Source organism: Thalassophryne amazonica, chromosome 7, assembly GCF_902500255.1.
Source record: "Thalassophryne amazonica chromosome 7, fThaAma1.1, whole genome shotgun sequence".
NCBI classification, from domain to species: Eukaryota; Metazoa; Chordata; class Actinopteri; order Batrachoidiformes; family Batrachoididae; genus Thalassophryne; species Thalassophryne amazonica.
This window is the reverse complement of record NC_047109.1, coordinates 18,120,009-18,147,773: the sequence shown is the minus strand read 5'-3', so window position 1 is coordinate 18,147,773 and position 27,765 is coordinate 18,120,009. Positions and strand designations below refer to the sequence as shown.

The window sequence follows — 27,765 nt, the reverse complement described above, 5'->3', positions numbered from 1 at the left end:
ACAGCATACACCTTTTCCCACAATGCTTTAGGACAAAAGGAAGAGCTGCAACAGCGGGAGGGTTTGGGGGTGCATTACCTTCCGGCAGATCTGCTTCATGGTCATCTCCTCCAGGTTGGCCTCCTTCAGCAGTCCCTGCACAGTCTCCTTCAGCTCCTCCTCGCTCGGTGCCTTCTTTATCATCTTAATCAGCGGCTCGTCGTCCGAACTGTCGTCAGCTACAAACGGAAAAACAAACCCCAGAAAACTTGCTGCGTCAATTCTTCAGACCCGAACGGGACATTTCAGAACTTTGAACGCAACATGCAGAATTACAGACAACTGTTCCCCAGTTCACAAGTTAACTTGTATACTGGTCAAAATTAATCTCCCCTAATTAATTTTCCAAAAATAATCTCTAATAGATCAACCTCTAAAAATCAACAATTTATATCGTAACTTAATCTTATTTTTGTCCTATAGGAAAACAAACAAAATGATACAAAAGGAATATTCTAGAGAAAAGGATCAATAAACATCTCTGATTATCAAAGCTAAACAGGCTTCAAGTGTCAGTAAGTTGATTTTTATAGAATATCCAAAGAGCCTCAAAAGCAGAGAGAAAAACTAAATTCTTCCACATTTTGGAAAACTCCTGGCAGTAATGAAATTTTTTTCCAGAAATGTAGAATGTGCCCGTTTAACAGGCATATTTATGTGAGTGACTTTACCGGTGTTTGTGTTGTTTTTTCTGTTGCTGCTGCTGTCGGCTCTCTTGGCTTTTGCAGCTGATTTCTTTGTTTTGGGCTGAAAAACAAAAAATAAACTGACATCAACTCAAACAAAACAAATACCACAGACACAAAAATAATCACAAATATCAGATCTTAGACAAAGCAAGAGTTTGACCTTTACAACTTTTAAACTTTACCTTAATGTTGCTTTCAGGGAGTGATTTTTTTGCAAATGATATAAATTTAGGAAACCTGTGGTGCTTAATACATAGAATGTTTCCAATAATCACATAACACAGTTATTGTAAAAATAATTAAATACATGATTTTCTTATATATTGTAGGGAAATGCAAAAGGTATGCAAACATGTCACTTACTGATACAAATTACACATTTGGCAGTCCACCCCACCCTCCAAAATTATGCTGTGTTGGAAGATGCACAAAGAATTACTGGGACACAGAATTTTGGAGATTACAACATTAAAATTGATTTTGCAGTAGTCTTTACCAGTTTCAGTCAAAGCGCCCCCTTCAGGTTCCAAGCTCACTGCTAAAACATCTTATTATTTTATTACTACGACTGAACGAACGCAGGTCAATCAATCAATCAACTTTTTTCTTATATAGCGCCAAATCACAACAAACAGTTGCCCCAAGGCGCTCCATATTGTAAGGCAAGGCCATACAATAATTATGAAAAACCCCAACGGTCAAAACGACCCCCTATGAGCAAGCACTTGGCAACAGTGGGAAGGAAAAACTCCCTTTTAACAGGAAGAAACCTCCAGCAGAACCAGGCTCAGGGAGGGGCAGTCTTCTGCTGAGACTGGTTGGGGCTGAGGGAAAAAACCAGGAAAAAGACATGCCGTGAAGGGGGGTAGAGATCGATCACTAATGATTAAATGCAGAGTGATGCATACGGAGCAAAAAGAGAAAGAAACAGTGCATCATGGGAACCCCCCACAATCTACGTCTAAAGCAGCATAACCAAGGGATGGTCCAGGGTCACCCGATCCAGCCCTAACTATAAGCCTTAGCGAAAAGGAAAGTTTTAAGCCTAATCTTAAAAGTAGAGAGGGTATCTGTCTCCCTGATCTGAATTGGGAGCTGGTTCCACAGGAGAGGAGCCTGAAAGCTGAAGGCTCTGCCTCCCATTCTACTCTTACAAACCCTAGGAACTACAAGTAAGCCCGCAGTCTCAGAGCGAAGCGCTCTAATGGGGTAATATGGTACTACGAGGTCCCTAAGATAAGATGGGACCTGATTATTCAAAACCTTATAAGTAAGAAGAAGAATTTTAAATTCTATTCTAGAATTAACAGGAAGCCAATGAAGAGAGGCCAACACGGGTGAGATATGCTCTCTCCTGCCAGTCCCCGTCAGTACTCTAGCTGCAGCATTCTGAACCAACTGAAGGCTTTTTAGGGAACTTTTAGGACAACCTGATAATAATGAATTACAATAGTCCAGCCTAGAGGAAATAAATGCATGAATTAGTTTTTCAGCATCACTCTGAGACAAGACCTTTCTGATTTTAGAGATATTGCGTAAATGCAAAAAGGCAGTCCTACATATTTGTTTAATATGCGCCTTGAATGACATATCCTGATCAAAAATGACTCCAAGATTTCTCACAGTATTACTAGAGATCAGGGAAATGCCATCCAGAGTAACGATCTGGTTAGACACCATGCTTCTAAGATTTGTGGGGCCAAGTACAATAACTTCAGTTTTATCTGAGTTTAAAAGCAGGAAATTAGAGGTCATCCATGTCTTTATGTCTGTAAGACAATCCTGCAGGTTAGCTAATTGGTGTGTATCCTCTGGCTTCATGGATAGATAAAGCTGGGTATCATCTGCGTAACAATGAAAATTTAAGCAATACCGTCTAATAATACTGCCTAAGGGAAGCATGTATAAAGTGAATAAAATTGGTCCTAGCACAGAACCTTGTGGAACTCCATAATTAACTTTAGTCTGTGAAGAAGATTCCCCATTTACATGAACAAACTGTAATCTATTAGACAAATATGATTCAAACCACTGCAGCGCAGTGCCTTTAATACCTATGACATGCTCTAATCTCTGTAATAAAATTTTATGGTCAACAGTATCAAAAGCAGCACTGAGGTCCAACAGAACAAGCACAGAGATAAGTCCACTGTCCGAAGCCATAAGAAGATCATTTGTAACCTTCACTAATGCTGTTTCTGTACTATGATGAATTCTAAAACCTGACTGAAACTCTTCAAATAGACCATTCCTCTGCAGGTGATCAGTTAACTGTTTTACAACTACCCTCTCAAGAATCTTTGAGAGAAAAGGAAGGTTGGAAATTGGCCTATAATTAGCTAAGATAGCTGGATCAAGTGATGGCTTTTTAAGTAATGGTTTAATTACTGCCACCTTAAAGGCCTGTGGTACATAACCAACTAACAAAGATAGATTGATCATATTTAAGATTGAAGCATTAAATAATGGTAGGACTTCCTTGAGCAGCCTGGCAGGAATGGGGTCCAATAAACATGCCGATGGTTTGGACGAAGCAACCAATGAAAATAACTCAGACAGAACAACCGGAGAGAAAGAGTCTAACCAAATACCGGCATCACTGAAAGCAGCCAAAGATAACGATACATCTTTGGGATGGTTATGAGTAATTTTTTCTCTAATAGTCAAAATTTTGTTAGCAAAGAAAGTCATGAAGTCATTACTAGTAAAGTTAATGGAATACTCAGCTCAATAGAGCTCTGACTCTTTGTCAGCCTAGCTACAGTGCTGAAAAGAAACCTGAGGTTATTCTTATTTTCTTCAATTAGTGATGAGTAGAAAGATGTCCTAGCTTTACGGAGGGCTTTTTTATAGAGCAACAAACTCTTTTTCCAGGCTAAGTGAAGATCTTCTAAGTTAGTGAGACGCCATTTCCTCTCCAACTTACGGGTTATCTGCTTTAAGCTACGAGTTTGTGAGTTATACCACGGAGTCAGACACTTCTGATTTAAAGCTCTCTTTTTCAGAGGAGCTACAGCATCCAAAGTTGTCTTCAAAGAGGATGTAAAACTATTGACGAGATACTCTAACTCCCTTACAGAGTTTAGGTAGCTACTCTGCTCTGTGTTGGTATATGACATTAGAGAACATAACGAAGGAATCATATCCTTAAACCTAGTTACAGCGCTTTCTGAAAGACTTCTAGTGTAATGAAACTTATTCCCCACTGCAGGGTAGTCCATCAGGGTAAATGTAAATGTTATTAAAAAATGATCAGACAGAAGGGAGTTTTCAGGGAATACTGTTAAATCTTCTATTTCCATACCATAAGTCAGAACAAGATCTAAGATATGATTAAAGTGGTGGGTGGACTCATTTACTTTTTGAGCAAAGCCGATAGAGTCCAATAATAGACCAAATGCAGTGCTGAGGCTGTCATTCTCAGCATCTGTGTGGATATTAAAATCGCCCACTATAATTATCTTATCTGAGCTAAGCACTAAGTCAGACAAAAGGTCTGAAAATTCACAGAGAAACTCACAGTAACGACCAGGTGGACGATAGATAATAAATAAAACTGGTTTTTGGGACTTCCAATTTGGATGGACAAGACTAAGAGACAAGCTTTCAAATGAATTAAAGCTCTGTCTAGGTTTTTGATTAATTAATAAGCTGGAATGGAAGATTGCTGCTAATCCTCCGCCACGGCCCGTGCTACGAGCATTCTGACGGTTAGTGTGACTCGGGGGTGTTGACTCATTTAAACTAACATATTCATCCTGCTGTAACCAGGTTTCTGTTAGGCAGAATAAATCAATACGTTGATCAATTATTATATCATTTACCAACAGGGACTTAGAAGAGAGAGACCTAATGTTTAATAGACCACATTTAACTGTTTTAGTCTGTGGTGCAATTGAAGGTGCTATATTTTTTCTTTTTGAATTTTTATGCTTAAATAGATTTTTGCTGGTTATTGGTGGTCTGGGAGCAGGCACCGTCTCTACGGGGATGGGGTAATGAGGGGATGGCAGGGGGAGAGAAGCTGCAGAGAGGTGTATAAGACCACAGCTCTGCCTCCTGGTCCCAACGCTGGACAGTCACAGTTTGGAGGATCCAAGAAAATTGGCCAGATTTCTAGAAATGAGAACTGCTCCATCTAAAGTGGGATGGATGCCGTCTCTCCTAACAAGACCAGGTTTTCCCCAGAAGCTTTGCCAATTATCAATGAAGCCCACCTCATTTTTTGGACACCACTCAGCCAGCAATTCAAGGAGAACATGCGGCTAAACATGTCACTCCCGGTCTGATTGGGGAGGGGCCCAGAGAAAACAACAGAGTCCGACATTGTTTTTGCAAAGTTACACACCGATTTAATGTTAATTTTAGTGACCTCCGATTGGCGTAACCGAGTGTCATTACTGCCGACGTGAATTACAATCTTACCAAATTTACGCTTAGCCTTAGCCAGCAATTTCAAATGTCCTTCGATGTCGCCTGCTCTGGCCCCCGGAAGACAATTGACAATGGTTGCTGGTGTCGCTAACTTCACATTTCTCAAAACAGAGTCGCCAATAACCAGAGTTTGATCCTCGGCGAGTGTATCGTCGAGTGGGGAAAAACGGTTAGAGATGTGAACGGGTTGACGGTGTACACGGGGCTTCTGTTTAGGGCTACGCTTCCTCCTCACAGTCACCCAGTCAGCCTGCTTTCCCGACTGCCCGGGATCTGCCAGGGGGGAACTAACGGCAGCTAAGCTACCTTGGTCCGCACCGACTACAGGGGCCTGGCTAGCTGTAGAATTTTCCACGGTGCGGAGCCGAGTCTCCAATTCGCCCAGCCTGGCCTCCAAAACTACGAATAAGCTGCACTTATTACAAGTACCGTTACTGCTAAAGGAGGCCGAGGAATAACTAAACATTTCACACCCAGAGCAGAAAAGTGCGGGAGAGACAGGAGAAGCCGCCATGCTAAATCGGCTAAGAGCTAGTAGCTACGCAACCTAGCGGATTCCTAAAAACACACAAAGTGAATAATGTGTAAATAATTTAAAGGTGATTCAGCAGAAGTTGTGCCCCAATCAAGGCACCAAACAGGCCATGAAGCAGCACAGGCAACGCACGACAACAGTGCTAAAAGAGGAAAAAAAAAAAAAGGTCACCTCCACACTGCTGCCCCACCCCGGAATAAATGAGATATTCTGTCTTTAATTAACAAACGGATGTCATCTTCACTGTTGCTGTTGGCCACAGGTGTCAGATTCTATTTCTGACTGTTTTGAGGGTCGTTGATGGCGTCTGCGGTCTCACCTTCTCGTCGGCGCCGCTGTCTGCCTCAGACTGGCCTGAAGGTTCTTTCTTGGCTCTCTTTTTTGGAGGACCATTCTTCTTTGCTGGTGTCCTCTGTCTCTTGGCTGGTGCTGATTTACTGGTTGCAGGTTTCACTCTGCCCATCTTTGTTTTGGGACCCTGGTGTGAAGAGATGAGCATCAGAACAGCCATCAGTGTGTGGCTGGTTTTCTACTGTAACTACTATGGTCTACTTTGTGCTCCATGCCCCAACCTAACTGGTCCCCCTTTAGATCACACCTTAATAGAGTATTTTCGAATATTGAGCCTGATAAAATATCTTCCTCTTCTATGAAATATTCCAACCTGCATGTTTGAAAACCTACAATTTCACACCAAGATCACACAAATCAATTAAGTACTGACAATGCTTTGAGGAAAAACAAAATTATTTTGGGGTCGATTTGGTGGTCAGGGTCCAGGATGGACAAACACCCAATAAAATGCTGACAGACATCCAGGAAAAATAAATCAGTCCTGTGAGAACATCTGAATGCTTCAGAGGAAGAGAAATGATGCTTCATGAACCTGCAGGCTTCATTTCATGGCTGCTTCACTTGTTTTCACACATTTACTCAGCCTCACCTCATCTTCATCACCTTCCTCCTCCTCCTCCTCCTCAGACTGCTCATCCTCAGACTGCTCAGACATCTCGTCTTTCTCTGACAGTTTCTCCTCGTTATCCGATCCCTCTGCCCCAGCTGAAGCCCCCGCCTTATCGTCTTCCTCATCCTCGTCGCTGCTGGAATCCATGACGATGGCCTTGGACTTGCTTCCTGCTTTGGATTTCTTTGGACTCGATGTGTTTCGGGGTTTGGGTCTGCCCTTCCTCTTAGTCTTCGACACAGCATCATCACCAGACAGCTTCTTTTTAGATCTTCTCTTTTTCTTTGTGGGCAAACGCTACAGCACACACAATTCAGAGTCATATTCAACTCAGAGACAAAGAAAGATTCGGCTGTTATTTTAATGTTATTGTGACAGAAGAAATACACTAACAATAAAATAACCATATAATAAATAATAATTAAATTATTTCTACCTTCCCGCTGTTTTTGGGAGAGATGAGGAACGTCAGGATTCTGTCAATCAGATCTGAATGAGTTCCTTTCTTCTCAAGGTCCAGAACCCCACAGATCACTTTGAGTTTGGTGTTGGTGAAATGTGAATTCCTGCATGTGGAAAATACACAGCTCAGAGTTACCCAGCGTTTATCGTAAAATAAAACAAAACAAAAAAAAAAAAACAACCAACAACCCATCTGAAAGTAACTGCACCACAAACAGATGAGTTTCTATTTCAATCTTTGCTCTCGTCTGGTCAAAGACAGAGTGATTGTGTGTCATCATCAGCATAAAATTGATTCAAATGAGTGGGCCGTAAACAAACAGAGTTCAGTGTTTGATGTTTGATCTGTGTGCACACAACATACAGTGCTGTGCAAATGTTTTAGGCACACCACTAGGCTTTAAAATTAAGCACTTTAGTCCACTTGTATGGTCAACATTTTTACTTGTCCTCCACACCGGTGCAGTGAACATAATTCAGTTCAGACGTAGTCAAAATAACGCCTGTTTCCTCCCACCAAGAAAGATTTGCAACTGTTTGAACCCTAAGAGTTAAACCCCATGTTATTCCATTACACATCCAAACATTAGCACATTTACATAATGCGCATTAAATCTATACATACTGATGATGCAACTGCTGACTACAACAGTCCACTGACATTCACTGATGACATAACAGAAACACTACACCCCAAACCCCCACTAGATGTCAACAGTCTTCAAGGAGCTGCTAAACAAGGCTCCAAGTAATTAAGCTTTTGGTGAAGCAATTAACCAGAAAGCCACGGCGGCTATGTATTTTAAAGTTGGGCGCCATCATAAAGCACACTCGTCATCCAAACGGTTTTTCTAAAAGATGAGAGTTAATACTGAAGCCTGACGCAACAATAAATTTGTCCCATAAAAATACTGCATCCACCACAATGTTCTGTCAACGCATTAGTGTACATAAAGCTGTCAGTTGATTATGACCACATCAACGACACTGACAAACCAGTATTTGTTTACCATCTTGTAAATTAATAAGCAGACCATATTTACAACCACACTTCACAAAGCAACTGAAAAACAAACTTACTTGAGAAGTTTTTCTCGTTTTCTGTTGTATTGTTCACTGTCCATGTCAAAAGGAAAGCCGTTAAACAGACGCACGTTCTTCTTTATCATGGATACCTGCCAAAAACAAAAAACAAACCTGGTAAGTGTGTGTTCTCCGATTTACTGCTATTAAAAATAAATACAATTCAAGTGCCTGTGGCCCTGTGGGTTACCGGTGTCACAGACTCAACGGTCCCCCCCTAAAAATTGGTCCGCCCTGCCTTCACTGCGCAAGCGTCACTTCTGAACGTCACCAGGGGTTCACTGATTATCACCTCGCTTCTGCTTAAAACTGCACTCCAGTCATCATCTATCTCAGTGACAGATACAGTAGTGTTCAGAATAATAGTGGTGCTATGTGACTAAAAAGATTAATCCAGGTTTTGAGTATATTTCTTATTGTTACATGGCAAACAAGGTACCAGTAGATTCAGTAGATTCTCACAAATCCAACAAGACCAAGGATTCATGATATGCACACTCTTAAGGCTATGAATTTGGTCTATTAGTAAAAAAAAGTAGAAAAGGGGGTGTTCACAATAATAGTAGTGTGGCATTCAGTCAGTGAGTTCGTCAATTTTGTGGAACAAACAGGTGTGAATCAGGTGTCCCCTATTTAAGGATGAAGCCAGCATCTGTTGAACATGCTTTTCTCTTTGAAAGCCTGAGGAAAATGGGACGTTCAAGACATTGTGCAGAAGAACAGCATAGTTTGATTAAAAAGTTGATTGGAGAGGGAAAAACTTATACGCAGGTGCAAAAAATTATAGGCTGTTCATCTACAATGATCTCCAATGCTTTAAAATGGACAAAAAAAAAAAAAAACAGACGCGTGGAAGAAAACGGAAAACAACCATCAAAATGGATAGAAGAATAACCAGAATGGCAAAGGCTCACCCATTGATCACCTCCAGGATGATCAAAGACAGTGTGGAGTTACCTGTAAGTGCTGTGACAGTTAGAAGACGCCTGTGTGAAGCTAATTTATTTGCAAGAATCCCCCGCAAAGTCCCTCTGTTAAATAAAAGATGTGCAGAAGAGGTTACAATTTGCCAAAGAACACATCAACTGGACTAAAAAGAAATGGAGGAATTTTTGTGGACTGATAAGTAAAATTGTTCTTTTTGGGTCCAAGGGCTGCAGACAGTTTGTGAGACGACCCCCAAACTCTGAATTCAAGCCACAGTTCACAGTGAAGACAGTGAAGCATGGTGGTGCAAGCATCATGATATGGGCATGTTTCTCCTACTATGGTGTTGGGCCTATATATCGCATACCAGGTATCATGGATCAGTTTGGATATGTCAAAATACTTGAAGAGGTCATGTTGCCTTATGCTGAAGAGGACATGCCCTTGAAATGGGTGTTTCAACAAGACATTAACCCCAAGCACACTAGTAAACAAGCAAAATCTTGGTTCCAAACCAACAAAATTAATGTTTTGGAGTGGCCTGCCCAATCCCCGGACCTAAATCCAATTGAGAACTTGTGGGGTGACGCCAAAAAAGCTGTTTCTGAAGCAAAACCAAGAAATGTGAATTAATTGTGGAATGTTGTTAAAGAATCTTGGAGTGGAATACTGTAACAGCTGAAAAGTGCCACAAGTTGGCTGACTCCATGCCTTGCAGATGTGAAAAAATCATGAAAAACTGTGGTTATACAACTAAATACTAGTTTAGTGATTCACAGGATTGCTAAAAAAGCAGTTTGAACATAATAGTTTTGGGTTTGTAGCATCAACAGCAGATGCTACTATTATTGTCAACACCACCTTTTCTTTTTTTTACTAATAGCCCAATTTCATAGCCTTAAGAGTGTGCATATCATGAGTGATTGGTCTTGTTGGATTTGTGAGAATCTACTGGTACCTTGTTTCCCATGTAACAATAAGAAATATACTCAAAACCTGGATTGATCTTTTTAGTCACATAGCACTACTATGATTCTGAACACTACTGTATCTGAAGCTTTTGTACAACAATCATTTGAACAGAAATTCAACATTACTTCATAATAAAAGATGGAGGAAGAGATCAGAGCGCAGCAGCAGCACGAGCTGGTAGCTGCTGCGTTCCCTGCGCCTCCGTCATTTCACAGCGTCACTAGCAACTACCCGATTATCACCTCGTTTCTGCTTAAAACTGACTTTAGAATGATTTAAGAGGTTTTTACTAGGGATTGGTATCGGAAACAGGTTCTTTTCGGGTATCGTTAAGAAATGATTCGATCCACCGACATCAATAGCCCTTTTGCTTAACAATTCCCTGATCGATCCTTCAGACTGGTCGTTCTTTTTGGGGCGTGTTTGTCGGGAAAATGATCATGTCTCTACGTTGATTACAGACCCGCTGCAGGGTCTGTAATCAACCGTTTCTGCAGTGCAGCTTTGCTTTGAACCTTGAATCAATGAAGCAGTGCTTCAATCTTCTGCCTTGTTGGTTCTTTGTTTTATTTCGCTTTATCTTAATTTTTCCTCGCTAAAACCCTAAAGAGCATATGTCTGTAAGTAATATTTACGTTTTTTATGTTAAACCAACCTGTTATGGTCTTCTGAAACATTTGACAGATGTATTTTATAACTTAAAAACGGGACCAATGCTAACGCATTAGCATGTCTATGGCATTTTCAATGTTAAAGTTAGCATTAAACTGTTTGCATCTCAGCACGTTTGTGTGCATTTGTTTTCTGTATAATAATTAATGGCTCAGCGTTTGTTGTCGTAAAAGAGTCAAATGTATTACAAATTGTAGTATTTTAAATTTATTTTTATTTATATTGTCGCGAGCGGTGTGGAAGAGCGAGACGCTTGGAGCTTTTCTGCACTCTGCCGCAAGGAGGCCTGTTTTATTTTTTAACCCCAACAACATGGGAAATAGTGGAAAGCATCAAACGTAATACACTTTTTACTTATGGTGACAACAGAACACTTAACTAAACTTGACTAACCCAACTGGACAATTAAAACACACTAAATCAATAACTCCAACCACACTATTAAACTAACATGAAAGACAGTAACAGCTCTTAAAAACTCCCAAATCCCATACTCCCATGATGCACTGCGGCATCGCAGTTTTCAGATTTAGCGCAACTTAATTTTTGTTCAGCCTTTGTGACCCGTCTTCATGAAGTTAGATGCAAAAATGTTGAAATTGGCCGTATCCTGCAATGATAAAGAATCCTTAAAAAAAAAAAAAATAAAAATACTGGATCCGGATAGTGTTCCGGATCATTACCAAAATTTAAACACCTCTAAGTTAGACCAAGATACACCCCTGGTAAAAATTTCATTGAAATCTGTTGAGGATTTTTTTGAGTAATCCTGCTAACATCCAACCGACCAACCAACAAACAAATGGACGTGACCGAAAACATAACCTCTTTGGTGGAGGTAATAACTAATAATGCTACAATACAATTTTAGAGAAAGAGACAAAATAACCTGATAAAACAAAACAACAGAAAATATAAAACCAACTAACAATGAACATAAAGAAAAAAATAACTCTTTCCTGTGAACACCTAGTGACTCTCACACCTCCACTTCATCCCTGTTTGATTTAAGTTTAATCACAATCTGTTTTGGTCAAACCATATTTTCAATGTGTTAATTTCTTCAGTCATTTCCTCCACAACTATCTGCCAAGCTAGAAAACTGCTGCATCCTAGTAAGAGCAGAATACTACTGGAATGAATATGAATAAGTTGGGTTTTTTCTCACCAAAATGGATGCTGCACTCACTGCAGTTTATTGTCTGGAATAGTCCCAGATTGCATTTCAGAGCTTCTAGAATTCAAACATTTTTGTGCGAGTGGTGTTGGGGGGTAATTCAGGGTTACAGCTTTTTTTTTTGTTTTTCACCACTTTTATCCCTGAATATGTCAATCGTTAATCACTTTTGTGCGGATTAAAGTCACTAACTGGGAAACAAGAATCGTCCTCCGTTCTGTTCACACAGCTCCAAACGCTGCGCGGCTCTCTGCCAAGTTAGAACGATAGAGTCCAGTCAGAATTAATAAATTCAAAGCAAAACGCTGTTTAAATCAAATGACACCTCTTTTCAAACACTGTCATACAAACAAGCTGCAATCAATCAAAACATTTTTTCCTCCCAAAATGAGACGCCCTGTGCTGACGTGCAGAGGTATGGAGTGACATTCATGCCAAAATGTCTGAAAGGAAATGCCTTTGACAAAAACTACAGATTTGATTTATTTTTATTTATGTTCGGAGATCAAGGATCCAGTGACCAATTTAAAATGTTGTTGACATAGAAAACCTGTAAAGCCTACTTTTAGTACACAGAAAATTCACAAGAGGTATTGATAAGGGAATCGGATTGATAACGATAAATTCTTATCAATACCCATCCCTGGGTTTTACTTTGTCATCTGATGGTTAATAATCACATTATTCCCTTTGATCACTTTGGGTGAAGGCAGGTGGCCCAATTTTTAGGGGGGACCGTTCGGTCTGTAACACCGGCTCAATTAAAGCCCAAGGCAAAATGGCTATTTGCGGCATAAAAACGGCCACCATTTCCGAACGAACAAATCTACACATATAATTTTGGGAGGGGAACAATGTCAATGACCAATATTGTGCCCTTGTTAAATTCAAAAATAGGTTAATCTAATAGTTTTTGAGAAAATTGGTTTCAGATACCCAAACTGACTGTTTCTGGCATAAAAATGGCTGCCATTTCCAAACGAACGAATCTACGAATATGATTTTTAGACGGGAACAAATGTCAATGACCCATATTATGTCATAGCCAAATAAGAATAAACGTATGACGCCACCGCGCCATGAAATAGGCTTAGCGGCAGGTAACCCAAGGAAAATAAATAAATAAAAAAAATCCTGCACAACAAAGAGGACGAAGTGTCCAATCAGGCAGACTAAATGTCTCATTGTACATCTCCTTCACATTTGTACCTTTCCTGGTCTGTCAAACAAGATGGTGTGAAGCGGCTTCAGGTCAGCTGGCTTTATTTTTGTGAGCAGGTAGTTGGTTCGTGGAATATCTCCCAGTTTATCTCCTCCACCTACACAACGTAATGGGACACATACAGCACAGATGTCAGAAATAAGTTCGACAGGAATGAAGAAGCCTATCACGGCCATTTTCCTGAATGCTCTAGAATAAATGATAAATCAAAATAAAGAAGAATCACTTAACTGGAGACACCAGACAAATGGCAATAATAATAATGCTGAAGGCCCGCTGACACAAGCATGACTTTTGATTCATGCACTAGCACGCCCATCGTTGTGACGATCCCACCCGCTGTATTCACAGCTGGACGCTTTGTTCCACCGCCTGCCACGTGCTCTGCGCTAGATGCTGTGTATATAAACTAATTATTCTGTGTCAGATTAATCCTTTTCTCTGCAAATTGTTCGTTAAAAATGGCTCTAATCACTTCCTGAATCATAGAGGGCCACTTCAGCCGCTCGCATGCGAGCCTAATGAGCTGCAGAAAGCATTTTGAGTCATCTAAAAAGGTCATTATGTGTCATGTTTACATTGTCATGGCTTGGTAAAACAGTTGTGTGTTCTTTCCTTCCTGCGTACAGCTGTTAAAGTGCATTTTTGATAGATTTAACATCTTGTTGTAATCCTTCAACCGAGCTGCACTCTGATGCAATCCACTGACGCCACCACTCGCTCTGTTCACTTCTTCTTTACCCCACTTGACAAGCTGCATGTTGTGTTGGCGATAAGATCACGGCACGTAGCGCATTTATGCGTGAAGGATTTTTTTGAACATTTCAAAATTCTTTGCGCAATTGCACGAGCCGGCGCTGCTCTCACGTTCAGTGTACACCCGTTAAAGATGAGTTCACTCTCCTGCACAACAAGTGCGTGAATCAAAGTCATGCTTGTGTCAGGGGGCCTTAACCTAATGCTAAAACTTAACCCCGTGCACATGTCAAAAATATTTTTACCATCTTCCACCTTGAACTTCTCCTTCTGTTTCACTTGGATATCGAGCCTCTCCACTGCCTTTTTCGCTCGTTTTCCTTCAATTATTTCACCTACAGCTACAACAAGGAAGAGGATGAGAATTAAAAATCAGAATTACCAGCTGTGTTTAGTAAAAGGCAGCATGTCATCAAAATATTAAATCCAGTAACTGCACAGAAGTCAGGTCGTGACCTCCTCCTTTACCAGAGACTTTGTTGTAACTTTGACTCGGACTCGACTGCTCCTCCTGGCACTGCTCCTCCACCTCCTCCTCCGACACCGCAGAGCTGTCCATTGCTTCATCAGCAATGGCACTCATGGTTGCATCAGGTGTTAACTTATCCTGCTGGGGAAAAGAGACACATTTAAACCTTCTGTGACATGCTGTGAAATGTCATTTTGCACGTAACTATCAGCTGTGAACAGATATGATCCATTAATCAAAACTGATCCCAGACCTGCAGCGATTATAGGAAGGGCTAGGGGGGTGGGTGTAACGCAAGTTTGCGCTAGCTAAAACCCTGATAACGCATAGTAAAATAAATAAAGAATGAAATGATATAATAAACAAGAGCAACATTCAAAGACAAATAACAGCTACACGCTGGTGCAATAAGCCGCAATTTACGTATGATCCGATTATTCAACTAATCACAAAAATAATCGGTGACTAGTCGATTATCAAAATAATCGTTTGTGGCAGCCCTCGTAGCAAGTGAAATCACCCCACATGCAAACTCACCCCAGGTGAAGTCACCCCACTTTGTTTAAATTGACTCACCCCAGTGTGTTCTGTTACCGAGCTGGATTTTTTTTTTCTAGGCCAGTGAATTTATCCAGTTTATGCATCGGTGTTTTGTTAAACAATCATGCAAGAAAGCAGAGTGATGCTTAAGCTGCTCATTGTGTATGCTACCACTGTTTATCCATGCAAGGTGAGAGAAAGCGGTGATGCTGTGCTGGGTATTGTAGCACCTGTTTGACACTTGATAGGAATTATTTAAGGCCAAGACACTTCTACCTTGACATGGTAAATGGTTATTTTTCCAATAGCTAAATAAAATTCAAACCAATTTGAGTATAAGATCCATTATTTCATTAATATGTTTATGTTGCGGACATGAACAAGCAAAGCTCTTCAACATCTCACCATGTCATTTAGGTCCTTCAGACTTTTTTAGTAAATGCTTCAGGGCAGCATTAGCATGGCTAAAACCTTTCAGCTTCTGCCTTGCCTGTCGATCCAGGAAGTGTTTGACATCTCCTGTTTCACTGTGGACTCAAAACTTGGCACTTCCTGTTTGGGACTCACCATAAGTGAACTTCAAGCCGCTGTGCGTCGCTTCACTCATATTGTCATATACAGGAAGCTAATGTATAACAGATGCTACCATAAGGTAAAATCAGGTTTTTTGATCATGTGAGCTGGAGTTTTTTTCTAGGCTAATGAATTTCTCTAGCTTATGCACCTGTGTTTTGTAAAGCCATCATGCAAGAAAGCAGACTGGGAGCATCTGTCACATTCCAGGCCTTCTTGTCTTGGTCTGACTTCTTTGGCACATACCACACAAGGCTGAAGTACAGCAAGGATGGACATCGTGCAGAGGTTGAGTAAGCATGAAACTCCTGGAGATGTTGTTGCAACAGGAACACTCAGAAAACAACACCTCCCCCCTTTAAAGGGATCTTGAACAATAGTTATATTCCACACTCTGGTGACTGTTCTAGCAGTCTTATTGATGTTGGCATAAGTAATATTTTCATGTCACACTCTGCTAATTGCCTTCCTAAAAACAAAATTTGCTGGCTGGCAACTTGAGCTTTGATGTGCGCATGAGAACAGTGTATTACACAGTTCTTTTGTTCCATTATAGGCAGCAATGGCTGGTTGTGAGCATAAGCAAGCTTATTGTTTCACTAAAAATAACATTGGCAGAATGAACCCATTGTTTCAACGGAAGTATAGCCAACAGCTTTGCATGACACCCTGGTAGCTTTATCAGTTAAGCTAATATAATCTTTCATGTGCGGATAAACTTCAGTTCAGTATCTAGGGATGGGTATTGATAAGATTTTAATCAATATCAATGCCATTATCGATTCTGCTTATTGATCCGATTCCTTATCGATACCTCTTGTGAATTTTCTGTGTACTAAACGTAGGCTTTACAGGTTTTCTATGTCAACAACATTTTATTGAGTCTTAAAGTGAATAAATATGAAATTGGTCACTGTATCCTTGATCTCTGGACATAAATAAAAATAAAAAAAATATCTAGTTTTTTCAAAAGCATTGCCTTTCAGACATTTTGGCATGACTGTCTCTCCATACCTCTGAGCTGAGCCCAGCCAGCTGCTGCGCAGGACGTCTCATTTTAGGAGGAAAAAAAAAAGTTTTGATTGATTGCAGTTTGTTTGTATTACAACATTTGGAAAGAGGTGTCAATTGATTTAAACGGCTTTTTGCTTTGAATTTTATTAATTCTGACTGGACTCTATCGTTCTAACTTGACTCAGCAGAGAGCCGCACAGCATTTGGAGCTGTGTGAACACAATGGAGGATGATTCTCGTGTCTTTCTCGCAACAAGACAGGAGTCCCAGTTAGTGACTTTAATCCGCATAAAAGTGACTCACGATTGACATATTCAGGAATGAAAGTGGTGAATAAAAAAAAAAGCTGAAACCCAAAATCACCCCCCCCCCCCCCCCCCAACACCACCAGCACGAAAATTTTTGAATTCTAGAAGCCCTGAAATGCAATCTGGGGCTATTCCAGACAATAAACTGCAGTGAGTGCAGCATCAATTTTGGTGGAAAAAAAAAAAAAAAAAAAAACTCTTACTAGGATGCAGCAGTTTTCTAGCTTGGCAGATAGTTCTGGAGGAAATCACTGAAGAAATTAAATTGAAAATATGGTTTGATCAAAACAAATTGTCATTAAACTTAAATAAAACAGGGATGAAGTGGAGGTGTAAGAGTCACTAGGTGTTGCCTAGAAACAGTTACCTATTTTTATATTTATTTATGTTCATTGTTAGTTGGTTTTATATTTTCTGTTGTGTTTTTAATCATGTTCTTTTTGTCTCTTTCCATAAAATTGTAATGTAGCATTATTAGTTACTACTATTATTGGTGGTGTTATTATTAATATATAAACATCCATCCATCCATCCATTTTCTTCCGCTTTACCTGGAGTCAGGTCGCGAGGGCAGCAGCTCAAGCAAAGTTGCCTAGACCTCCCGATCCATACACACCTCCTCCAGCTCCTCCGGGGGAACCCCAAAGCATTCCCAAGCCAGCCGAGAGATGTAGTCCCTCCAGCGTGTCCTGGGTCTTCCCCGGGGCCTCCTCCCAGTGGGACGTGCCCGGAACACCTCTCCAGCGAGGCGTCCAGGGGGCATCCGGAAAAGATGCCCGAGCCACCTCAACTGACTCCTTTCGACATGGAGGAGCAGCGGCTCGACTCCGAGCTCCTCCCGAATGACCAAGCTCCTCACCATATCTCTAAGGGAGCGCCCTGCCACACTGCGGAGGAAACTCATCTCGGCCGCTTGTACTCGCGATCTCGTTCTGTCGGTCATGAGCCAAATCTCATGACCATAGGTGAGGATCGGAACGTAGATCGATCGGTAAATCGAGAGCTTTGCCCCCCTACTCAGCTCTCTCTTCACCACGACGGTCCGATACAGCAACCGCATCACTGCAGATGCTGCACCGATCTGTCTATCAATCTCACGCTCCATCCGTCCCTCACTCGTGAACAAGACCCCGAGATACTTAAACTCCTCCACTTGAGGCAAGGACACTCCACCGATCTGAAGAGGGCAAAGCACCTTTATCCGGTCGAGAACCATAACCTCGGATTTGGAGGTGCTGATTTTCATCCCGGACGCTTCACACTTGGCTGCAAACCGCCCCAGTGCACGCTGAAGGTCCTGATTTGACGAAGCCAACAGAACCACATCGTCCGCAAACAGCAGAGACGAGATTCTGTGGTTCCCAAACCAGACCCCCTCTACACCCTGGCTGCGCCTAGAAATTCTGTCCATAAAAATAATGAACAGAACCGGTGACAAAGGGCAGCCCTGGCGGAGGCCAGCGTGCACTGGAAACAGGTTTGACTTACTACCGGCAATGCGAACGTACAGGGACCGGATAGCCCTTAGCAAAGGACCCCGGACCCCGTACTCCCGGAGCACTCCCCACAGGGTGTGCCGAGGGACACGGTCGAATGCCTTCTCCAGATCCACAAAACACATGTGGACTGGTTGGACAAACTCCCACGAACCCTCGAGCACCCGATGGAGCATGTAGAGCTGGTCCAGTGTGCCACGACGAAAACCACACTGCTCCTCCTGAATCCGAGGTTCGACCATCGGCCGAATTCTCCTCTCCAGTACTCTGGAATAGACTTTACTGGGGAGGCTGAGGAGTGTGATCCCCTATAGTTGGAACACACCCTCCGGTCCCCCTTCTTAAACAGAGGGACCACCACCCGGTCTGCCAATCCAGAGGCACTGTCCCCGATCGCCACGCGATGTTGCAGAGGCATGTCAGCCAAGACAGCCCCACAACATCCAGAGACTTAAGGTACTCAGGACGGATTTCATCCACCCCAGGAGCCTTGCCACCGAGGAGCTTTCTAACCACCTCGGTGACTTCGGCCTGGGTAATGGATGAGTCCACCTCCGAGTCCCCAGTCTCTGCTTCCTCTTCGGAAGATGTGATGATGGGATTGAGGAGATCCTCGAAGTACTCCTTCCACCGCCCGACAACATCCTCAGTCAGGGTCAACAGCTCCCCACCCGCACTGTAAACAGTGCTGGTGGAGAGCTGCTTCCGCCTCCTGAGGCGTCAGCCGGTTTGCCAGAATCTCTTAGAGGCCGACCGATAGTCCTCCTCCATAGCCTCCCGAACTCCTCCCAGACCCGTGTTTTTGCCTCTGCGACCGCACGGGCTGTGGCACGCTTGGCCTGCCGGTACCTGTCAGCTGCCTCTGGGGTCCCACCTACCAACAAAGATAAGTAGGACTCCTTCAGCTTGATGGCATCCCTTACTTCCGGTGTCCACCACCGGGTTCGGGGATTGCTGCTGCGAGAGGGACCAGAGACCTTGCGACCACAGCTACGAGCAGCCGCATCAACAATGGAGGTGGAGAACATGGTCCACTCAGACTCCATGTCTCCAACCTCCACCGGGATCTGGGAGAAGCACTCCTGGAGGTGGGAGTTGAAGACCTCGCTGACAGAGGGTTCCGCCAGTCGTTACCAGCAGACCCTCACAATATGTTTGGGCCTGCCAGGTCTTACCGGCTTCCTACCCTCCCAGCGGATCCAACTCACCACCAGGTGGTGATCAGTCAACAGCTCTGCCCCTTTCTTCACTCGAGTGTCCGAGACACGTGGCCGAAGGTCAGATGATACGACTACAAAGTCGATCATCGACCTCCGGCTCAGGGTGTCCTGGTGCGACGTGCACTTATGGACACCCTTGTGCTCGAACATGGTGTTCGTGATGGACAAACTGTGACTAGCACAGAAGTCCAACAACTGAACACCACTCGGGTTCAGATCGGGGAGGCCGTGCTTCCCAATCACCCCCCTCCAGGTGTCACTGTCGCCGCCCACGTGGGCGTTGAAATCCCCCAGGAGAACAATGGAGTCCCCAGTCGGAGCGCTATCTAGTACCCCTCCCAGGGACTCCAGGAAGGTCGGGTACTCTGCACTGCTGCTCGGCCCGTAGGCCGAGACAACGGTGAGAGACCTGTCCCCGACCCGAAGGCGTAGGGACGCGACCCTCTCGTTCACCGGAGTGAACTCCAACACTTGGCGACTGAGCTGGGGAGCAATAAGCAATGCGACCCCAGCTCTCCGCCTCTCCCCGTGGGCAACGCCAGAAAAATGAAGCGTCCAGCCCCTCTCCAGGAGTTGGGTACCAGAGCCCAAGCTGTGTGTGGAGGTGAGCCCGACTATCTCTAGTCAGTATCTCTCAACCTCCCGCACAAGCTCAGGCTCCTTCCCCCCTAGCGAGGTGACATTCCACGTCCCAACAGCCAGGGACTGTGAGCATGGATCGGGCCGCCGGGCCACCCGCCCTCGACCGCCACCAAATCCTCTCTGCACCCGACCCCCATGGCCCCCTCTGCAGGTGGTGAACCCACAGGAGGTAATATCTAAAAAAATATTGAAAATATTTTTTTTTAATATATAAACAATAAATTTAAAAAAATATTACAATTTGTAATACATTTGACTCTTTTACGACAACAAACAGAGCCATTAATTATTATACAGAAAACAAATGCACACAAACATGTTGAGATGCGAACAGCTTAATGCTCACTTTAACATCAAAAATGCCATAGACATGCTAACGCATTAAGTAAGTAAGTAAGTAAGCTTTATTTATAAAGCGCCTTTCACAGACCAGGGTCACAAAGCGCTGCACATGGCATACAAAAATAATCTAAAAATAACATACGAAAACATAAGGAAGCATAAGGCTGGATCAGGTCCCTGATGTACTCCGGTGCCTGTCCATGCAGAGCTCTAAAAGTCAATACCAGGATTTTGTAATGAATCCTGTAGGAGACAGGCAGCCAATGCAAAGTATTAAGAATAGGAGTAATATGGTCCCTCCTGCGGGTGCGGGTAAGCAGGCGCGCAGCAGAATTTTGCACAACCTGCAGGCGGGCCAATTCTTTCTTATTCAGACAGGTGAAGAGACTGTTACAATAATCCAAACGCGATGAGACGAACGCATGAACAATCATCTCAAGCTCTTTTAAAGTCACCATCTTACGGAGCTTAGAGATGTTCCGAATTTGGAAAAAACAGTTCTTAACCAGGTAATTTGTGTGCTGCTCCAAAGACATCCCTCCATCCAAAATGACACCCAGGTTACGCAGGCTGCTTTTGACCGTGCAGCTTAGGCTACCGAGATGCTGCTTAATTCCAGGTACAGCACTATCTGGTGCTACAATCAGAGTCTCAGTCTTATTGGAATTTAACTGCAGACTGTTCTCAGTGAGCCATTCCTTAATTTTGGCCAAACAATTAGCATCAGTCCTGTTTTTAAGTTATAAAATGCATCTATCAACTGTTTCAGAAGACCATAACAGGTAAGATTAACATAAAAAGGTAAATATTACTCACAGACATGTGCTCTTTGGGATTTTAGCAGGGAGAAATTAAGATAAAGCGAAATAAAAGAAAGAACCAACAAAGTAGCGGGTCGGACGGTTCAATGCTTCATTGCTTCAAGCTTCAAAGAAGAGCCGCGCTGCAGGAACGGTTGATTACAGACCCTGCAGGGGTTCTGTAATCAATGCAGACATGATCACTTTCACGACAAACACCCCCAAAAACAAAGGCCGCTCTGAAGGACCAATAAAGGAATCGTTAAGCAAAAAGGCTACTGATGCCGGTGGATCGAATCATTTCTTAACGATACCCGAAAAGAACCGGTTCTCGATACCCAACCCTACCAGTATCATACTTTGTTGATCCTCCAGGACCAAGACAAACTGCCAAAATATATGTTCACTGCACTGAGTACACAGTGTGATCACAGGAACACTAAACTGACTGATAAATTCTGCTTACTGATGCATGAATTCTGTTAATGTTCTGTTAATTCTGTCCTAAAAAAAAAATCCTATCCTGTCATATAACTTTTAATAAATTTTATTGTGCTGTATTTTTATAACTTTCCCATATAATCCTATATTTTGTGGACTAACACCGATGACCCTGATGAATGTTTCAGAGGGACTTCTTATCTGCCTAACATACTTGGAACAATTTTAAAATAAACTTTGCTGTTTTTCAGGGAACAAATTACTTTCCAAAACTTGGATAACACTGTTGCTAATCACTGTGTAATATTTAATAATTTTCAAAAGTTTGCTTTTGAAAAATATATCACTAAATAAATGAGATTTACAAGATTTTTTTCCTTTCTCAAGCCTTTCCACTGAGCCAAATTTAATGTTTTATTAAAGTTTATATTTCTTTTGAGCAATATCCCGCATTATTATTCTTCTCATCATTACCATTTACACTCACATATTTCTTGCCATGGTTATCACATCAATTTTGTGAAAAACAGTGGTGGCATCCACTATTTATCAGTATTATTGTTAAGTTCTGGACTGATTAGAATTTCCTACCATTGTTTAGAGTTCACATGTCAGTGACTGGAGGTCAAGAAATATTTTTAGCATTGATTGCCCATTAAATAATGATTATATTTCAAAGTTATAGTCTATAAATGCCCTACACTGTTTAACTGACATAACAGAAAAGAACCTGCATGTCAATAATTTTGCAAATAGAATACCCTACTTATTTACTATAAGTTTTAGCCTCTGTATCTGATTGATGATAGTGACTGCCGAAAATCAAAACAGGAAAGTAATTGCTTGAAGAACTTCACTTTAGTTATACATGCCTTGTGGCAATAACTTGTGTCTCTATGAGTACTTTTCAGGTTGCCCTTGACACAGAATTTAATAAATACACTGCTGCAGAGATCTTTATTATATGGACCCTCAATGTCCTGAATTATGTAGCATCCTCAGCTTCAGTTCAGACTTTCTGGCATGAATTTGTTTACAAATGAGTCACTTTATTCAGTTTGGGTTTGTACATTTTCAACAGCTGGCTTGTAGAATCCTATTTTCACAGTGTATGAAGCATGCTTTCATACTTGAAGATAATTGGCTCACAGCCTCCGTCACGGGTCCTCTACTTTTAACAGTGAGTGTTCACTTTGCACCATCTTTTTTTAGTTTGAGTTACACTGACCCATGATGTCTGAAAACTGGAATTTATGGTGCTAGTGGTGTGTATAAACACTATTGAATGAACTTACCAAAGTTGAAATATTATGTTGCTAGAGTGGGGTGACTTCACCTAGAGATGATTTTATATATAGTCAGAGCAGTAAATTTATCAGTCCGTATGAACACCGTGCATTGACTCCTCATGTGCAGTTATGTCCACCAGATGCTGCCACTGATCCACGGCGTGAAATCTGCCTTCCAGAATAGCTCTTAATAATCCTCTGAATCATCTACCTGTTGTCTACCTGCTTCCACGTGTACAGATGGGCTGGACTGTCATGCATACATTCATAGTGTTAGATTTAATTAAAAAAATCATAAGCGCAGACACAAAGCCAAAACATCACCATGAAAGTGCACAGGATGCCTGGGGAAAAACAAAAACAATAAACTGCTGTGGTTGTGATTATTTTTATTTTAGAAATATAAAGTGATTTCTAAAATAAATTTTCCAGGCGTCCTGCGTACCCTGATGGTGATGTTTTAGCCCAGTGTCTCTGCTTATGATTTGTTATTAACTATAAACAGTGATTTGTAAAATAAAAATAATCACAACTACAGCTGTTTTTTTTCCCAGGCGTCCTGAATTTTTTGAGGCCGATGCCAATAAAAAAAAAAAAAAAAAGCTGATAATCGATAAATCGGCTGATTTGCCAATAGCCGATAAGTCAGCCGATATTATTTCTTTTTTAATGAATAAAATGTTCTTTTTTGGACCCTTAAAAAAGGTATGAGCTAAAAGCTGAAGCTTTGTCCTCATATTGATTAACTTATAACAAGAATTTTCAAAGTTCAAAAAATGCAATCAAGAATTAAACCTTTGTGAAATACATGAAAGAGTTGTGAAATACATCTGATCTTGTACCTCTTGTTGCTGCAACTTAGATATAGGTTCAGGATAAGGATATAGATCCATATAAACTTAATTGTATGCATTTGTCAGCCGATCAGTGCAGTGTGACAGCGAACTACGGGGGCCCTGCGATGAACACATTTAAGCAGGGGTATAAGCAGCTCTCAGTTGAATGGAGTCAGAGTTCCATCTACTGGACAAACGGTGCAAGGACATTTTACATTGCCGACACAAACAATTTCAGTAACTGTTCTGTTTGAGAAATTATCGGCGTTCTATCGGCAAAATTTCGGCCGACAGTGAGTTCTTTGAAAAGGGTTTATATCGGCCGATAATGTCAGCTGGCCGATATATCGGTTGGGCTCTACAAATTACATGCTTAAAGTAGACCTGCATTGAAATAAATGCAGTCAGATCTTTGGACCAAAAAACGACATATTTACACATAAGATCCTTCTGAATGTAGTAAAGTAAATCTTCAAGCCCAGATCTGTCATTCAACAGAGAAATCTTCATTTAAAAATAACAAATTTACAGCTAACATTTAGCCCTCCGCAAAACTGTCCCTCTCATCATGGACGCTGCCGAGACGTCACGGAGAAAACCCTCTCCCAGCATGCATTGCGCGCGCCAACTGTAATTTGTAGATTTACGTCAGGTTTCATCTGCACCTTTTTCTTGTCTTATGTCTTTTTCTTGGAAGGATCTACTTTTTTTAAACTTCATATTGTCTTGGGGTACGCTTGGCGAGTACACATTTCTTTTATTTGCGCTTGAAAATTATTTTGGGGGACTTTTTCATATGCCCGTTTGAATGAGTGGTGTTGCATTGAAAGTCTACTGTCTTTCGCCTCCGGTGTACCGTCACGGGCTATGGAGGTGAGACCTGCAAAGAATTCAAGTCATTAAAATTATATAAACCTCTCTTAGCGGCCACGGAGCTCTGCGGCTCCGATTACCGAGACGTGCGGCGCTGCGGATTTTGCCGCAAGTCTGTCCTTGCGAGCAACAGGTGTCACCGGCTGCTTCGCATTAAAACGGCGAGCGTAGTCTCTGGACTTGTGCCAAGGCTGCACCATTCAGTAGAAAGAGCTGTGTCTGCACAGCAGACACGGGGGTGTAAGTGGCCCGAGGCAGCATTTAACGAGCGCATGCACTCGTTAAGTGCAGCGGAGGCAGAGAGAGAGAGGCGTGGGGGAAGAACGTCACCCGCTGTCGATGTCGCCGCTGATCTGAGCATGTATCATGTATCAGAGCTGAATCTCACATTCATTGCAGCTTACTTTTGGATGTTGAAACCAGGATGTGTATAACAGTAACATTACTAACAGTTAAAATCAATTTCAATGCGGGATCGGACTGAAGGCGGGAGCGCGTCGTCTTGTCCCTGACGTCATGGAAATTATCCGGATGTACAAACTGTTTTCACAGAGGGCTAAATTTTAGCTGCAAATTTGTCATTTTTAAACAAAGATTTCTCCGTTGAATTACAAATTTGGGCTTACAGATGTACTTTACTGCATTCATAAGGGTCTTATAAATACATATCAGCTATTTCTTTCTGAACTCTGACCACATTTATGTCAATGCAGGTCTCCTTTAATTGAGATTAGATTTGACAGTACCATCATTTTGAAAGTAAATTATGCCAAAGCAGCCACAGCTTTCTGTCATTTTTCCTTCAAGAACAAAGACGTAAATTACCAAGATCTTACGAACTTCAAATGCTCCTAACGTTCTTCATATTTGACATAGAACAAATATTTAAACACCATTTGAAAGTCTCTTTAAGCTCCTTCCAAAAACAATGTCTATGTTACAATTCCGATATTTTTGTCACATACCTACCTACACGATTCAATTCAATTCAAAGCTTTTATGGTCATATACACAGTAAAGAAACAAGTTTTCCTGTACAATGAAATTCTTGCTTTGCTGCCCACACCGATGTCCAAATATATATATATATATATATATATATATATATATATATATATATATGTATAAATGACTAAGTATAAAATATATAAATATAAGTGGAAAAAAATGAAATAACATAAAATAAGCATGCTGGTAAGAACAATACAATATAACAAAGCAAAGCAATAGGAAAGGAACGATGCAGAGCTAAAAACGATGCTAAATAATAACATACCTAAAACATAATTGCCCCGCCCTTCCCACCTGAAAACCCCGGCTTCGCCTTTGATGTTTAGATGAATGAGGACTTCCGATCTCTAATCTTCAGTATTTGTATTCTGCGGAGTCAGTGCGGATTTGGCGCGCTCGAGCGCAGCGCACTAAAACGCGTTTTTACCTTATTAAATTAGCAGGTTCGAGTGCAAAATTAGGTTAATCGCTGCTGCGCCTGCATGTTTTTATCAGCCACTCGGCCGCTAATTAAAGGTTTTATCATTATTAAAGTTAGAAACGCAAACAGCGCTAGCTAGCACGGCTAGCTGCTACGTGCTAATTACCTCTAAACTTGCAATACAGCGCGCGCACACACACGCACAAAGAGCGGACACTTCCTGAAGACTAAAGGCGTCGTGTGACCATTTAAAAAGCGCGCTAGTGTCGTTAAGAAGCGATTCAAACTTTACCTTTGCGGCGCAGAAACACGTCCGATTCGTGTGAGCGCTTTTTTGTTTGTGGTTTCATGATGGCGGTTTCTCGAGTGGGCGGGGACAAACACTCAGCCTGTCCTCTGATTGAACCAAACGCCAGTGACACACTGTCTTTTTTTTCCTCGTGGTGTTGTGGATCGCAGGTTCTTAAGGGTGATTTACCGCCCCCTGCTGTTTCTACAGGATCATGTCATATGGGTTTACAAAAATAAGGCAAAAAATTACAGTGAAAAATAAAAAGATAATTTTTTGAATGCATTGAATTTATCTATTACGTTTGTTTTGAAGAATGCCAAATGCAGACATGCTTTCTGTCGAGATATTTAATTTTCCTTGTAACAGTTCTGCAAAAATGAGTCACTCATGTTAGAGTAACAACAGGAAATCTGAGCTGCGGTATGACAGAAGGCATGTGGACGATACGAAACTTTACTAAAGTCATCCATCCGTTAGTTAAACCCCCTGAGCAGGCTTGCAGAAGGCTGCACTCTCTTCATGCACGAATCGCGACAGGTTCTAGTAAACAATGTTTACATTAATTAAAAATTCAATCGCAGACGCTTTACACTGAAACATGGTGGCGCTGCTGGAACAGGGATGCGTGCAGTTAAAATGGAGCGTCAGTTTGGCTGAGAAAAGCTTTCGGCAGTGCTGTATGAGGAATTAGTGCTGCACAAAAGGAATGCAAGAAAACTGATGGAAAATATGAAAATATTTTCCACATAGTACTGTATAAACAGTCTTGTATAAAGTACCTCAAAGTGATACTTGAGTGAAAGTACAGGTATCTTACCATAAAAATTACTTTGGTAAAAGTCTCCTTTAAAAATATTACTCCAGTAAAAGTCCTGACATTTACTGTACTTAAGTATCAAAAGTAAATTTCTCATACAACCCCAATTCCAATGAAGTTGGGACGTTGTGTAAAATGTAAATAAAAACAGAATACAATGATTTGCAAATCCTCTTCAACCTATGTTCAATTGAATACACAACAAAGACAGACTTTATTGTTTTTGTGCAAATATTTGCTAATTTTGAAATGGATGCCTGCAACACGTTTCAAAAAAGCTGGGACAGTGATATGTTTGCCACTGTGTTACATCACCTTTCCTTCTAACAACACTCAATAAGCGTTTGGGAACTGAGGACACTAATTGCTGAAGCTTTGTAGGTGGAATTCTTTCCCATTCTTGCTTGATGTACGATTTCAGTTGTTCAACAGTCCGGGCAGTCTCTGTT

The 27,765-nt window shown here is 41.7% G+C and overlaps 1 protein-coding gene across 2 annotated transcripts in view; it reads right to left on the bottom strand.

Moving 5' to 3' along the window:
• dek (DEK proto-oncogene) overlaps positions 1-26,563 on the bottom strand; it is a 48,506-nt gene extending 21,943 nt beyond the window's left edge. Inside the window, exons 1-10 of one of the 2 annotated variants that reach the window (XM_034173924.1) lie at positions 26,500-26,563; positions 14,401-14,539; positions 14,178-14,273; positions 13,164-13,273; positions 8,204-8,298; positions 7,098-7,227; positions 6,641-6,958; positions 6,017-6,175; positions 711-786; positions 79-218 (exon numbers count right to left, since the gene is read on the bottom strand). In XM_034173924.1, coding sequence (XP_034029815.1) covers positions 79-218; positions 711-786; positions 6,017-6,175; positions 6,641-6,958; positions 7,098-7,227; positions 8,204-8,298; positions 13,164-13,273; positions 14,178-14,273; positions 14,401-14,515 — 1,239 coding nt within the window. In that variant the 5' untranslated portion in view covers positions 14,516-14,539; positions 26,500-26,563. Of the gene's footprint in view, positions 1-78; positions 219-710; positions 787-6,016; positions 6,176-6,640; positions 6,959-7,097; positions 7,228-8,203; positions 8,299-13,163; positions 13,274-14,177; positions 14,274-14,394; positions 14,543-26,499 lie in introns of those variants that run through there. The other variant, XM_034173923.1, reaches the window with a different exon arrangement.
• Between the last annotated feature and the right edge of the window lie 1,202 nt (positions 26,564-27,765).